General features: G+C 40.4%; 1 protein-coding gene across 1 annotated transcript in view; it reads left to right on the top strand.

Annotated features, from left to right (window-relative positions):
• The window catches only part of arap1 (ArfGAP with RhoGAP domain, ankyrin repeat and PH domain 1), a 40,658-nt gene extending 25,227 nt beyond the window's left edge, over positions 1–15,431 (top strand). Inside the window, exons 20-33 of the mRNA XM_079575348.1 lie at positions 1,954–2,166; positions 2,442–2,547; positions 2,649–2,796; positions 3,974–4,057; positions 4,133–4,207; positions 4,291–4,408; positions 6,188–6,301; positions 6,380–6,522; positions 6,599–6,681; positions 7,685–7,744; positions 10,863–10,926; positions 11,099–11,257; positions 12,414–12,459; positions 14,243–15,431. Coding sequence (XP_079431474.1) covers positions 1,954–2,166; positions 2,442–2,547; positions 2,649–2,796; positions 3,974–4,057; positions 4,133–4,207; positions 4,291–4,408; positions 6,188–6,301; positions 6,380–6,522; positions 6,599–6,681; positions 7,685–7,744; positions 10,863–10,926; positions 11,099–11,257; positions 12,414–12,434 — 1,388 coding nt within the window. The 3' untranslated portion in view covers positions 12,435–12,459; positions 14,243–15,431. The remainder of the gene's footprint in view (positions 1–1,953; positions 2,167–2,441; positions 2,548–2,648; positions 2,797–3,973; positions 4,058–4,132; positions 4,208–4,290; positions 4,409–6,187; positions 6,302–6,379; positions 6,523–6,598; positions 6,682–7,684; positions 7,745–10,862; positions 10,927–11,098; positions 11,258–12,413; positions 12,460–14,242) is intronic.
• The last annotated feature ends 370 nt before the right edge of the window (positions 15,432–15,801 follow it).

Genomic DNA, 15,801 nt, shown 5'->3' with positions numbered 1-15,801 from the left:
ATAGCACAGTCACATGTCACTGTTTTTCAAAACCACATCAGTAAATGGCCCACATGAAGGTAGTTTATGCTATTGCTTTCATTTAGAGGAAGCTTAAAGCCACATGGCTATTTTGCATACATTGCAGCGGAGGAGCAGACCTCACTGTGTGTAAATGCGGCATCTTTCTCCGAAGATGAACCAAAGGACAGGATTTAGTAGAATATCTGACCAGAGCATTTTTTTATTTCTGTGATGAAGCTGTAGTTGTGGAAGGTAAATCTGAAACAGATTCTTATCGTCGTCTGTTTTCTGTTTGGCTTCATATCGTTATTGTGGTTCATGTTTGAGTCTGTGGCCTGAGTGTTTTTGTTGTCCAATACTATATAGGGTATGTAGTTTTTTTCTGAAACGGCTGTTGGTGATGTCACTTCCTCTGTGTTTTTCGCTCTGGGTCAGGACGGTCGGATTGGGCAAATGCTGCTGAAGCTCTTGTTCTTAACTGCATAGGGATCTAACAGTTGACCTTATCACGTCATAAGTGTTAGGAGCCAGGATCAGGACATAGACGCTATTATTTGAGGGTTTTGGATGGAGCCCAACTCTTTAACCTTTCCCTACAATCATCCCCAGGTGAAGCAGATTGAAAATGATTTCACCTCCATATTTGGACCTGGAGTGCACCTTGTGAGTTTGGCAGCCCAGGTTTAGTTTTTCAAAGGTCTATGGTTCAAACCAATGGGCTCAGAAAGCACTTTTCTTTGGTCCTCATAACGGGGTGCTGACATCGCTACTATACCACTCCCTAGTGGTTAGAGCGTGTAAACCTTCTAGAGTTTACAACAACATGAAAATCAATAGGGACTTTATTTCTGTCAAAAACAACTTAAAGCCTGGCTGACTTTTATTGTTTCTATATGTTATTTTCTTCAATAATTGTAGTAATATCAGCAGAAATAAAATACAAATAGCATAAACTGTACTTTATTTTTAAGGGTATAAAGCAGGTCGAGATGTTTAGCAAATAATCAGAGCTAGAAGTCAAACCCACAAGGCTGAGGACGGAGCAATGTTCTGCCGCATGTGCAGCAGCTTTAACCAACAATCAGCTGCACTCTCTGCTTTATCTGTAGAAAAATAATAATCCGAGATTGATTTCATGGATGACTTCTGTGATTTTCTTTTATTTATTTCATTTTTCTTTTTATCTTCACCTTTGTTACATTATGTTTGCTTCATTGTGCTCATACACAACTGTGAAAGATAATACATAAATAAATTACAGCTATATCAGATAATGTTTATCACATTACTCTGTTTACATGCCTCTCCAATAATCTGAGAACTCCAGAAATCAGATCATGATCCGATGCTTGGTCTGCATGTAAAAGTGGCCACTTTTTACATAAAGATAAACAGTTAAATCCAATTCCGGATGTTTTAAGAGCTCTTTCAATTATTTTTACTATTATTTTATTATTTTACGTTTTATTGTGCTGCAGACTGATATTGAAAGCATATACGGTGTATTTTATGTCCATAAATAGATCTACAATTATCACCCTCTAACATTACATAGAAATATTATTTGTAAAAAACACAAAAAAAGAGATAAATGAATATGGAAATACAAAAATTTGATTGTCACATCCACATTGTCAGATCTTATGCAGCAGACCCATTCAATTGCTCAATGCCATAGTTGTGTTGATCTTTGCATATATTGTAGTAAAGGACATCCATTGTCTTTGATACAGAAAAATATCAGTTTGAACATTTTCAGCCTCAGACTCCAACAAAATAACATGGGGGGATATGAATACTTCCCTAACCCACTGTAAATACCTTCTTTTTGTAAATAATCCTCGTGATGCCTGAGGAGCTTATGTTGGATTCTATTGGAATCATTCATAATTTATGACAAAGTACTGACGTCTACAATGTGCCTTTGGTCTGTGTTCACTTTGTATTCAGGTCTGACATCGGAGGGCATCTACCGAAAGAGTGGAGTGAACTCTCGGGTCAAAGCGCTTTTAGATAAGTTCCGCTCCAACGCCCGCAGCATTTGTCTGAGGGAGGAAGACAACGTGGTGGACGATGTCTCCAACGCACTCAAGCGCTTCTTCAGGGAGTTAGAGGAGGGGCTTTTCACTCAGGAGGAGGGCATAAACTGGCTCCAAACCACAGGTAATAATGAGCTAATCCCACTATTGATCATCTCTGCAAAAGCCAATCATTAGAGGGACAAAATGACTTCTTTTTAGCTTTTAGCCCTGTTAGTGTTTTAGTGTTTTTTCCCATTAGTAACTTTGCTGTTTGCAGAGCATGCAAAAAAATCCAAACCTGCCCAGCCTCTCACTTACTATGTCTTTACTATACACAACATTATTTCAAAAAGTAGTTTCCAAAATGTTTATTTCATCACATCCTGCCATTAACGTCCTCTGATCCGACTCCTACAGCCATTCAGGATAAAGACGCCAGAATCTCCAGATATCAGCAGTTACTTGACAAGCTTCCTCGCGTCAATAAGGCCACGCTGGAGGCGCTCATAAACCACCTGTACTGGTAAACAAAAGATGCACTGTCCATTTCCATAGTCATAGTTTGCCACTGTGTTTAAGCTCAGTTACTTATTTTTTTTTTAACTTGTTTATTGTTCTCCATAGTGTTCAATGTCATGCACATATCAACCAGATGAACGTCCATAATTTGGCCATAGTGTTTGGCCCCACACTTTTCCAGACGGATGGGAAAGACTACACTGCGGGACAAGTCGTAGAGGATCTTATAGAACACTACACAACCATCTTTGAGGTGAATAAACGACACAGTTTCCTTGAGTCTAGATGATATCAGCTATTTTTTATTAAAAATAAATGTAGTGTATAAATGAAGCTCCACAGTCCAGGGTCCCGATGAACATTTTGTATTATTTTTTCCCACTGTTTTGTCGGGAACTTTAAAACGAATGTTAGAAGCTAATCAGCTACATGTGGTAACTCTCATAACCGCAAAACAGACATTTTATTATTAAAGCAGTACTAAGTAAGTAACTTGTCTGCCTTAATAAATCCTTTCTGTAGTCCCTAATGCAAGTGTTAATGGGATGATTGGGGGGTCTTTTATCTCCCCCTGGTGTCTCTGGCCGGAAAACCACAATTGCAACTTTCCTGCCACAGGGTCGGGGTCACCAATACACACTAATGGACTCACAAAGAAGACGCTAACAGGCTAACGGGCAAAGCTAACTGCGGGCTAGCTCCACTTAAACAGTATTTACACCCAAGTTTGAGTGAAAAAAATGAATCTCCATTGTGTAATTGGTTGTACAATATCTCTCTCTCCCTTCGTCTTTTCTGTCAGCGTAGTATTTACTCTCACGGACAATTAATGAGTAAAAAACTACAATATGCTACGTCACCTACAGTGGCCACTAGGCGCATGAATTACTTAGTACTGCTTTAAATTAATGTTAAAATTTAGCCGAAACCTTTACAAACCGTGAAGTTCTAATTGTTCCTAATCTAAGTTCCCATGTATTTCATGTGTTTGGTATTGTCTCTTCTTTAAAATGTACATGTAATGTGTATATGTTTCATGAAAGTAAATTGGCTGTAGAGATCAGATTGCAATTCAAAACAATCCATTAATCGCACAGCCCTAGCACGTCCGATTATCTTTCTCACTTGGCATTCTCTTTATTGTTGCTATTTTTATCTCTTTACAATGTGACAAACTGAACGGGGAAAGTAGGTAATTACTGGGATTTCCCTTTTGAGTTCAAAGCATTTGTTGATAGTAGTTTTAGGACCACCCAAGCTGCTCTTGCAGAAAATGGAGCACATTGTCTGTCTTTTAAATATTTTCTAGGCGTTTACATCCTGCTGATAACAAAGTTTTTAAAACTACGCATGGGGAATGTAAACACAGACTTACAGTAATTGTAGCTCTATGTTAAATAATTGTGGCCTGTGCACTTTTTCGTTTGCAGGTGAATCAGACTCAGCTCGCTAAACAGCTGCGGGAAATCGAAGTGATTATTCGGCTGCGAGAAACTTTGAACAACACCGTTACAGTAAGTGCAATAGCTCACAAGAAAGAGCTTTAGATTTGACTTCCTATAATATATTATTCATTCTGTGTGTGTCAGGTGAATAGTCAGGGTGGAAACATCATCTGTACAGTATACCTTGAAGAAAAGAGTCTGACTGAGCATCATGTTAAGGTACTGCAAAAAACAAACATAAATGAATGAAAATGAATAAATGAATGATCTGAAGTCACCATAATGTGATGTTGTTTTGTCAGATCCCTGGCGCAATGACAGCAGCAGAACTAACGTGGGAGGTTTTAGACATTCGCAAAATTCCTGCTAAAGACAAAGAGTACTGGAGCTGCTGGGAGAGCAATGAGAAGGAGGAAATGGGTAAGATGTGAATCAATAAGAGGGTTTTATTTTAGTGATTTAGTTAAACACTACACTGCCCGAACAAAACAATGTAGTTTATCAGTCATCCAGGTAGTGTAATTCGACTAAAATAAAAGGTGAATCAACTGCCTGAACAACACAAAAAGTCGCCTCCCGGATTTAACAAACATTTTTGATCTGGGGCTACTGCACTTGGTCAGGTCTCGGTTCAGCAACACTATGGGCCCGATCTTGCGTTTCTAATCGCAGACTGTAGACTAGACTTATAGGCAGATGGGGGCGCTGTGTAAAAGCTTCATGCCTACCTGTTTCTCCGGTGTGGAGTTTGCCCCGCGCTCTTTAATACTGCCGTGAGTGGGATGTCAGGATTCTTTGGGCTGACATTGTGAAAGAGTGGTTCAGAGAGCATGAGACATCATTTTCACACATGAATTGTCCACCACAGAGTCCAAATCCAAGCCCCATTGAGAATCTTTGGGATGTGCTGGAGGCTTTGCACAGTGGTCACTCTCTCCCACATCAATACAAGACCTTGGTGAAAAGTAATGCAACACTGGATGGAAATGCATCTTTTGACTAGGGCAAACCAATATGGATTTTTGGAGTCCGATACCGATATGAAGGGGGTTGGCATGGCCGATATATTGGCCAATATTTTAAGTAATTTAATTTGTATGTTTGTTTTTTCATCTTTCAAATAGTTTATAGTTAAAGGGGCTAGGTGCAAGTTAGCCATTTTATAGTCACTACTGCCCCCTCAGGTCATACATTGACAGTATGCAGGATAGAGGCATGGTGAATAGGTCTGGGCTCATTGTACATCTTAGGACATTGCTGGAACATGTAGGGGGATGAAAATAGATAATTCTAGCATTTTTAAATTACCTATAGACCCTTTAAACATTCATCATTATATTAAAGGTTTAAATCCTAAAAATATATCTTGACCAATGTGGGTTTTTCTGAGGCTGATGACAATTTTTGGGGGGATTTTGATTGGCTGATGTCGGTATGCACCTGCTGCCCCCGCGACCCGGCCCCGGATAAAGCGGAAGAAAATGGATGGATGGATGGTATGCACCAATGATATTTTTGGCTAATATTTAAAAAAAAAAAAGTCTGGTCTATAGTCCAGTGTATGAAGCAGGAGGAGCTTGTTAGAAAGACAAGAATCAGTAGATCCCAAAACAAAAAACGGTAAGTCTCTTATCTCTCTAAACATAAAATACATAAAATAGGTGAACACAGGTGACTGAGTTTCACAGCGAAATTTTTCCGCTCCCTGGAGGCCTAGGAAGTTGTGTAAGTATCAAAACTAAAGGGGGTCCAACAAAAATATTAGAGTGTGTGACCTTTATTTGTGCGGCAACATTTTTGGGGGTCATTAAGTTGTGTATTAGGTTTTGAAATGTGAACCACACAAAGTGACCCCTAAACTGACTGACAGATGGACTGATCCCTTTGAGCTCATGTTTGAGGCCTGCTATGTGGGCCATCTGGTTCCGCCGCAGGAAGACTGGAGGTGGCTTGTCAGTCGCTCCGCTGATATGGCACATTTCCATCCCTTATGAAATGATGAGGAGTAGGATTTTCAGGGGAATGTTGTCAGCGTTGTTTAGCAAAAGGTTTTATGAGGTTGTGAAAACTGTTCACAAGCCTCTGGCAAAGAAGACTCCAGGCAACAGTTCTGTGTGCCACATATTTTATAGAGGTCAACAACAACAAAAGTGCATTTCTTTTCTTATGTAATGTGAGATTTGTTTGTTTCTTTGACAGAACGCCCTCTGCACTACAGGGAGCGTGTTCTACCCATCCTTCACTCGTTTGGCACAGACTCCAAACTGCTCATCAAGAAACATCTGGGCATGGAGACGATGATGTCCTATTTGGGTAAACCCAGACAAAATTCCACCCGTAGATGTAAAATGTATTTGAGCCTTTGATTCATAATGTAATATTTTTCTTTAGCCAGCAAACCTGATGTGTCCAAACATGGCAAGATGAAGTTCAGAGATGGCAAAAACACTGCAGGGCTCTTCGCAGCAGGAAGGTTTAGTGAGAAATATTTCACTCTCACGGCCAACTCACTGAGAATGTACAAGGAAGTCACAGTAAGATCAGTCCACGCAGTATATCGCAGATGTGGAAGGGTGAATATCACTTACATATGCTGTTTATACCTGACAGAGTAACCGTCCAGAGCACGAGTGGCCTGCGAAAAGCATAACCGTCTACCTGGGGATTAAGAAGAAACTACGACCTGCTACTTGGTAAGTCACAGGCATCTGCATAGTGACAGTCTGCAGCTGAATCACTCAATTACCCTTCATGTACACAGCTATATTCATACACACATTATGCAAATATATAATATGCTCTGTGGAACATTCCAGGTAAATGTTGCTATTGTACGTCACAAGAGCATAAACATAAACAGTCAAGCATGTTTCTATTGCTCTGCAATGCTATTGTTGCAGCGGGTTATGAGGAGCTTATGTACTTAGGCTACCTGTCGTCAAAGCAAAGTCAGGTCTGTGGAAATTTGCTCACAGAGTGTAGTATTTTTCCACCAATAGTAACACAACAATGCCTGTAATTCATTGTATTTGTTGAGGGAATGTTCTGTAGTTTAGCTTTTAACCATTTCATTGTGACTTCACGCTTGACCATCTTGATATGTGCACAAATTAACCTCTCACCCTCCGTCTTAATTGAGCGCATTTTCTCCAGTTTAGTTTTACCCAAATCTAGAAGCTTCTCGACTGGAGGCCAGTGCAATGTCTCATTTGAAAGCTAAGACCTAGAAAATCTGATTGCGTATTTGTCATTTTTTTATTGCTTTTTAGTCACTTTTTTTCAGTCACTTTTTGTTTCATTTTATTGCTTTTTTTTTTCAAATCACTTTTTTGTCACTTTTTTAATGCGTTTTCGGCACGTTTTTTTTTTTTACACTTTTTTGTTGCGTTTTCGTACGTTTTATTGTAATTTTATTGGCTCTCTTTTGTGGCATGTTTGTTGCTTGTTCATCGATCTTTAGTCATAGTTTGTGTCGCATTTCCATTGTATTGTTGCTTCTCATCCTCGTTTTCGTCTCCGTTTTGTTGCTATTTTGACACTTTAAAGACAAACTGGAGAAAATGCACTTGGTTAAAGTAGGGATTAAGAGATTAATAACTGATTGCCATTACGAATACACTTTGTGTCCACTAGATGGCACACTCAGACTAAGAATGTGCTGTTCTTGTATGTATTGAGGAAATGTCTGTGTTTTAGTTGGGGACTCACACTGGTTTGTGAGACGAAAAAACAGGACAAGCACGAAAAGCATCAGTGGTAAGTGCCTCTTTGTGAACTTTACCAGGCAGTAGTGGCCGTTTAATAGTTTTTCCGCATTGAGAAGGAAATGGGATTGCCATTACAGATCCATTTGTGTTAATGTCGTGTGACTGTGCACAAGAGCAATGTCCAGTCATAATGCAGCTAATATGATTCTGAATCGCCTTGTGCCTTGTCTTTCATGGGGATTACTGGATGGAAGGATCCACGACAGACTCAGTTTTTCCGAAAAGAATGTTTATATAAAAATAATCACATTTCGAGTTTGCTACAAGTTTTGGAATTTGTCATTAAGCACGTAAAGGTTTTGGGATTCCCTGGTTACCGGAAAATGATTGAGATAATGATTGACCATCTGAGTTTTTCACTTGGGAGAGTTCTTTTTAAGCCTTAAATCATCCTTATTCTCCATTTTGATGTTTGTAATGTCTTAAATCAGGCTTGTCATGAATCCACCTTTTAAACTTATCTTGAGATTCTTTCTGTGCTTGAGATGTATTTGATACATCTTAAGTTCATCAACAGGAAGTGCAAACTGTGCAAGGCAGTGGTTTCTATGGTTTTCAACTCCCAGAAAAACAGTGCAGTTTGACCCTGTTTTATTGTCAAAGTGGACAGATCAATTCAATTCAACTTTATTACTTTATTACTTATTTATTAATTTTAGATGCCTCAGTATTGATATTTTACATTTTATAATTGTACGTGAGGCCGCAACAAAGGAAGGAGCAGGATGCAGAGTTCGAGTTTTAAACCCATAGGGTAACTTCTTTTTAATTTACAAAAATGTATAAAAGATGAGCGGGTGGTGTGCAGGCGTGGCTCGCAGCCCGGGCGAGTTGCCGTGCGCCCCGGAGCCGACACAAGAAGAGAGAGAGAGCGGCCACTCCACCTCTGGTGTCCATTAAAGGGCTGCGGCCTTAATTGCAGCCAATCAGCTCTATGCCATGCAGCCTGTTGAATACGAAGATACTAGGTTTGTTCGAGATGCGGTTGCGGCTCGCCTGGATGATCGGCGAGAGTAGCCGTCGCAACGGGGGCGGAGAAAAAAGTCTGAAGTCCATCCGACCGCTCCACATGCAGAGAACAACGAGAGCGGCCTCAGATCACGCAGCGCCTCGTTCAGATATCGCGTTCATTTAAAGTTTATCCTAAATAAAAGTCATTTGCCTCCTGCTCTGTTTTCTTTAGGCTCCAGCAACATCATTCTTCATCAGAGAAAACTTTCCCATTTGTTTGTTTGTTCAAGTTTGTGAGATAAATACGTCCTTTTAAATCCTGAGTTGTGCTGTAAGAGCATCAAACATGAGCTCTATTTTAGGGGCGATACAGAACTTTAATAGTTTCAGTCATAGCTTATTTGTTCAGATCTAAAGAGGACAGGGGATGGGGCGAGGAGCACGTTTCTGATCACAGCAGACTGGTGTCCAATCACCTGCGCGTGAGCCGCTGACAGCTAGGCGTTTTCCCGTCATGCACGGGGCCGTGGAGCCGCTGCAGTTGCCTCTGGAGAGATGCAGCGGCTGATCAAGTCGGCTGCTCTCGTTTGGGTCTCACGATCTTTCCGTGCCCCACGTGCCCGTGACATCAGAGCAAGTCGGACAGAAATCTAACCGGCATGCACGTGCGTCTGCAGTCGGCTGTCAAAACTGCGTCCGTCTGGCTCATCTCGAACAAACCTTTTAACAGAGCACGGGCCAGGAGGGTGCACACACGGGGGGCGCAACACCCCCCACCCACAGGTGGAAGAAAAAAGGATGAGGGCTTACGCACGGGCGTCACACACAGGCTAGAGCTTGTGAAGACCTTGAGCATGACCTTGGCAGCTGTGGGAATAACAAAAAACGAACTTGTTTTGATAGTATGTTTAGAAGCTTCAGCATGGTGTGACACACTTTGAGCACAGAACAGCTCAGAACAGATACAATGTTGGTTTATGGGCTTTATTAATGTGGGAGACAATTTGGGGTTTTAACAAGGACTCAATTGTATCCAGGAAGTACAGAATGAAGTGCAAACAAGAGTAGAAAAAGAAATAGCTAAATTAAACAGGACCTTGATCAAGCTCATATTAGGACTAAATCGTGTCTAAATGGGGAGTAAACTATGTCTATACCAGATATAAAAACACCAAATGCATTTCTAAAGCCTAAATGAAATGATTAGAATGGATAAAGCCTAAAATTGTAGATGAGTACCGACTGAAGAAGCCCAAGTTTGAGAAGCACTGCTTTAGTCCATGCTCTTACTTCCCAGTCGGCTTTGCTCTGTCTACAGCACTCGGCGTCACTGCTGTTGTGTGGCACTGCTGTTCTCGTCACGCTGCGGGCGGTATATCATCTCTTGGTTACGCTTCATCACGACGTCCCTCACAGCTCCACACACACCTGAGAGGAAGAAAGCAGAGCACAGGGACCAAGTCTGGGGGATAGATAAGACGGGAAAGGTGTAAAAGACTCTTTGGGGAAGGGGCTTTGTGTGGAGAAAACTCAGGACTAGCATCTGTTGCGGGTAAAGGAGTTGTTTAAGATGAGAAAAAAAGTAAAGTTCGGGGAGTGGGGGAGTGGGGGAGTAGGTGCTGGTGTTTTGCTTCAATATCATACAAGAAATGCTCATGCCAAACCACTAAATGTGAAGTTGTTAGGTGGGACTTCTGTATGTGCTGCACTCCAGGCTCATAGCAGTATGAGGTATAGCATATTGTTTGTATGTATGTTTTGTTTTTTTGCCTGGTGAGTGTTTGCATAATCTTCTGGCCTAAATGTGTGTTCCGAACAAAATAATTGTATAAATATAGCCTATTTATTCAGCATCACAGCATTGCTAATGACCCCGAGGGCTCCACGATTGAAGACTGAGTGTCATAAAATATGCACAAACACAAGCTGACGCCACAGAGAGCTTCACCCCATAGATACAGACTTTAAAAATACTAAAGGTCTCAATCAGTGTGGCTCGACTGGGAGTTTCAATCAGGATTTTCGCTTTCTGCCGGGACATGAGGGGAAATGTGCTACTGATTACAAACATGCAAGCGTTTATTTCTATATTAAAATAGGACTTGCATATTCATAACTACATTAAAGCTCAACATATAAATTGTTGTTATTTGCAGGTATGTGTGCTGTGAGACTCAGTCAGAGCTCAGGGAGTGGTTTGCTACTTTTCTCAGCATACAGGTAGGATTTGCCATGTGAATGAAGTCATAATGTATAAGTGCATCCTGCAGCTCATGCTTCATGAAGCATACTTTAATACGTTCATAGCAGGAATGCCCTGCGGGTGTTTCAACCTGCTATGCCTCTCATTCGTCATGCATGACCCCTGCTGTCTCTGCCTGTCTCATTACAGTATGACGGGGACATGTGGCCTGAGGATGGACATCAGCACACGCGGGTGAGCCGTGTGTTGCCGGACATGCACCACGGTAACGTGTCACTGATTCCACTGCGAGGCAGTGAAAACGAGATGCGGAACAGTGTTGCAGCTTTTACTCAAGACCCGCTTGGTGTGAGTGAACAATCACTGGGGCTGATCAAGGGGAAGCAGCAGCAGAAACTGAACAGGTGGAACATGGCCTTTACCTTTGTCTGTCAAAGGTGATTTGGACTCATTTGTACATTTGGCTGTTCCTGCAAACAAGGGAATTCAAATTGTCCCCAGTCTTGTGAAAAGACTGAAAGTGAATTATTGATGCCTATGTAGAGCCTGTGCCGTTTCTCTGCTTTGTGATTTCTTATAATTTAACATTGGACTCTTAAGCAACATATTCCAGTTCAAATATAGTCATTTTATTAATAACACTAACTAAAGTAACTTGCATGGAATTTATTAGGTTTGCTTAGATTTGGCAGAAGAGGAAACTAGTTTGTAAACTTTTGTAAAACTTAAACATTAAATCACCTAATTTACTGATTGCACGTTAGCTGATCTTACTTCAGTCAGGCCTCACCAGCAATTCTGTTTTTCATCTGTTCTTCTGTCTCCATCTCAAAATTGAGTGCAGCCATCCAAAGTGATTGACTCTGCGGTGAGTCTCGATGCTCTGTCCGTAATGTGATGAAGCGGTTGGCCCCTGCCCTGTTTAGCCATGAAACAGCTCTCATTATGTTTGTCCAGTCTCCGGCGGCACTTCAGCATTCCCGTCACTGTTGCCTTTTCCATCAACCGGGAGGCGAAAACGGGGCCAGTTTGTTGTCGCCGTGCAGATAGTTTGTATTGATCCCCAGCCTCTTGGCGCAATCGCTGTATGACATTTTCGTGGAGGTATGATTGCTTCGGTGGCGGTGCTGCAGCCGGGATTTGATGTCGGGAGTTTGTGTGAGCGAGAGGTCTGGTCCGCTGCATATTTATGTCCAATTTTCAGCCTGAAGTGAAGGAGAATTTGCAGAACACTAGCCACACGTGTCAAAATGTGTCTGTGTCTGTTGGCGTCGGCTGCACTGACAGTTCAGAAGCGTACACTTATTTGTACGCCCGCGAGTGTGGCCGCCGCCTGAGTTTGTGCCTCTCAAGGTGAAGGCAATGATTTTCGGCGAGACTTCTGAATTTTAATATCACCGGACCAGACCACTCTGTATCTGTCCTGCCTTTTGAACACACTGCATTTTAAGCACAGCCTGGTTGTCTTTTGCCCGCTAAACATTGTTTTTTACTTATCTTTCAGCTCTTTAGAGATGTCCGATAATGCTATAACGGAGTCCCTAAAGGAGGTAAGGTAGTTCCATAAAGTTATATGTAGATATTTGTCTAGAGATTGGGATCACACACCATGAAACAGAAAGTGTTGGTCAAAATTCACCATGTTTGTCATTTTAGTCAAAGCAACATTTTTGCTGAGTATAAATGGAGTAAAACTAAATTAAAAGAAGTTCATGATGACTATAACTAAAAAACATCCATACAAATGAAAAAAAGGGACTAAAAATATTTCAACTTTAGTGTTACAGTTTGAAAAAGCCTCATATGGTTTAAATTGAATCCCTAAGGAATAAGTCTAGATCTAATTTAGTCCAGGGGTCTGCATCATCAAGAGCCACTTTGGTCAGTTTTAAACAAAAAGAAAGTGTGGATAATATTTGTATCCACAAACAACAAAGCATATACATTTGTAATTGATAGTATGATAATAAATAACTGAATTTATAGTTAATCTTTGAAACTGTCCTGTTTGAAGGAAAGTGGACCTGGATGGTCCTTTTTTGCTTAATTTCAGCAAATCATTTGTCACAGCCTTCGTTCTGGCGCATATTTTGCCTCATACTATTGCAGATTGTTATTTGTATAATACACATTATGGGTTAACCTGACAAAAATATTCTTAGATTTAGTAAATTTACATAAAAAATGTTACAAAATTACACTTTGTCAAAACTAAGCATGCAAGTTAGCATGAAACAACATCTGTACTAATGAAAAAAAAAAAAAAAAGAAAGAAAGAAAAACAATAGAGTGTAAAACAACTTGTTCAAAGGCCTTGTCACTATGGAAGAATACATTCAATACAGTGCCAAAAAAAGAGGAAAAAGGAAAAAAAACAATAAACTAATTGTATTTCTGAATCTGTTTAGTAGTTTCTTGAGACCGAGCCTGACATGACTGACTTGCTCACTGTCTGTTTGATTTAAAGGTGCATTATCCAACTTTTTATGTGGGGAAAAAAAGTTGATATTTGTGCATATTTGACCTTGTAGTGACTCAACAGCGCATGAGTCATCAGCGTGGTGACTTTACTTTCCGTCATAGTGGTCTCTATGACGCTCCAGGGTCAATTTTTCAGAAGGTCCTCACTGCTGACGGACCCTCTTACCAGAAAACCTATAAAACAGTTGATCCTGGGGCGTTGTAGAGACCACTGTGATGGAAAATACTGACCACTGATACAGCCGCTGGGTCACTACAAGGTCAATTACGCAAAAATATCAACTTTTTTTTCCATTAAAAGTTGCATACTGCACCTTTAATGTGCATATGACAGGTTTTGAATGTCCCCCCCCTAATTATTACTCAGTTTGACGGTATACTAATTTTCCATCTGCGACGTGCACATTTCTGAAGAAAAGTTGAACAAAATATTGACATTTTTACAACATTAGTGACACGCTTGAAGAGGAAGAGTTACATAAAGTAAAGCTCTGACTCACTCATTTCTGATTGGTGTGAAATGCTTCCTCTTGTTTGTGTCACTTTGTGCTTACGCATCAGTAATCGCAGAAATGCAGCCAAGGAAAACGAGGAAAATGTTTGTTTTTTAGCAAATCTATGATAGTATTCACTGAGAGCACTTGTCAACAGCCTCAGACCATGGCTGTGGTTCAAAGACTTCTGTAACTGCGCTGAAATTTTTAAAAGTGACCTATGGAGTTTGAAAGCGCTGTGAAACTGGCTTTAGAAGGGGGATGAAAGAGGCATGCTGACGTCTCTTCGGCTGGTCCCCTGAGACGGACTGACACACCTCCATCCCCCTTCTTAGAACCGTGTTTTTTTTTTTCACAGGATGAAAGGAAAGATGCCACGAATCCCCTCGCCACATGCTACAGCTGTGAAGCCACTGGAGGCCCAGACTTTGGATTCATCCTGGGACCAAAACTAAAAGCCACCACAGACTTGACTTCGCATCAGCAACAGTGGGACGTCATCGGCAGTAGCTTCATGGACCGCACACATAAATACTAAACGGCTCAAAGTGCAGACTTTGTTCAGCTGTCCTTTGGGCAAATTCTCATCTATTTTGCATCATTTATAGATGCATGAAGGACATATTCTCTTTAGTTTTCAGAAAACATTTACTGCCTAATGTATTATTTAGGATAAGATAAATATTTGCAATTATCGATGTTTTTAGTGTTTGTGTGAGCCGAGCTGAAGTCGTGGGAGGTAGGGACATTATAATGTGCAGCATTGGTTCTATTTGGGAAAAGCTCGGATGGATTTAAAGATAAGTGTCTGTTACTAGAACAATTGACAGACGGAGTATATTATACAAAAAGTTGGATGTCACTGTGACTGTGGGGAGTGCACTTGGAAAGTTAGAGATGCTTTCTTGTTACAAATAATCCAATACTGTGCCATATTTCTCTTGTTCTGATCGGAGCCACTGAGAGTGGGTTAGGAAAGGTCCAGAATATAGATGGTTTATGTAACCAATGGGCAATATGGGGCAAAACATGTTCAAAAGGCATCAAACTTCACTTTTTTGCCGACGACAAAAGGTGTAAATTGGAGTCCAAGAACTCTTTCTAAACATCTGTTTCTCATAAAGCTCGTCTGATTTTCCTGCTGCCATTTTTCTAAAGCATTACTCATTGTATAGTAGCTTTGTTTAAATAATGTGTTGTAATTTGTAGATCAGAACCAATACCAGACATAGCACTTCAGCTGAAAATATTTGCCCTTCTTGCTGTATCACCGTCTATAGCTATATGTAAAGTCACTTACAGTATTTATTTTTACTTACGCTACAGGTGAGGACAGTAAAACATTCAGTTTTTGTTGTGATGTCATAAGGCCCAGATGCATGGTCCATTTTAAAATGCATGTACAACTGTATATATTATTAACCTGAGAAAATGCCCACATTCAGTATATTAGTACTAGTAGTGCTTGTACATAGAATGTTATTGTATAGTTTTATAGCATTTACTGTCTCACCAGAAATGTACATATCTTAATACAAATCTTCACAATAAATACCACAATATTTATTGTTTTTGTCCAGTGTGTTAATGTTGTGCGGTTTCCTTCCAGGGATGATCATTAGTTAATAGAGCCACTGGATGCTCTCGACAACTTTAAGTGAGTTTTTTTTTTTTTAAGTGAGGATGTTATAACCTTAGTGGACTTACTGTAATTGTATTTTTCTTGTTCATTTTCATTTTCTGCCAATGCTGAGTTAAAGACTTCATGTTTACTGGGCCTGAGCATCATCATATATTTTTCCTCATTGATTCATCTCAATTTTCAATTCGGTTTCACTTTTTAGTCTTACAAACAGATGCTGATTTTAGTCTTAATGAGACGTTTAAAAATAAAGCTCAGCAACCAATGAACGTTTT

The sequence above is a fragment of the Gobius niger genome, assembly GCF_951799975.1.
Source record: "Gobius niger genome assembly, chromosome: 1".
In the NCBI taxonomy this organism is placed as follows: Eukaryota; Metazoa; Chordata; class Actinopteri; order Gobiiformes; family Gobiidae; genus Gobius; species Gobius niger.
This window is presented reverse-complemented; position numbering and strand designations above follow the sequence as displayed.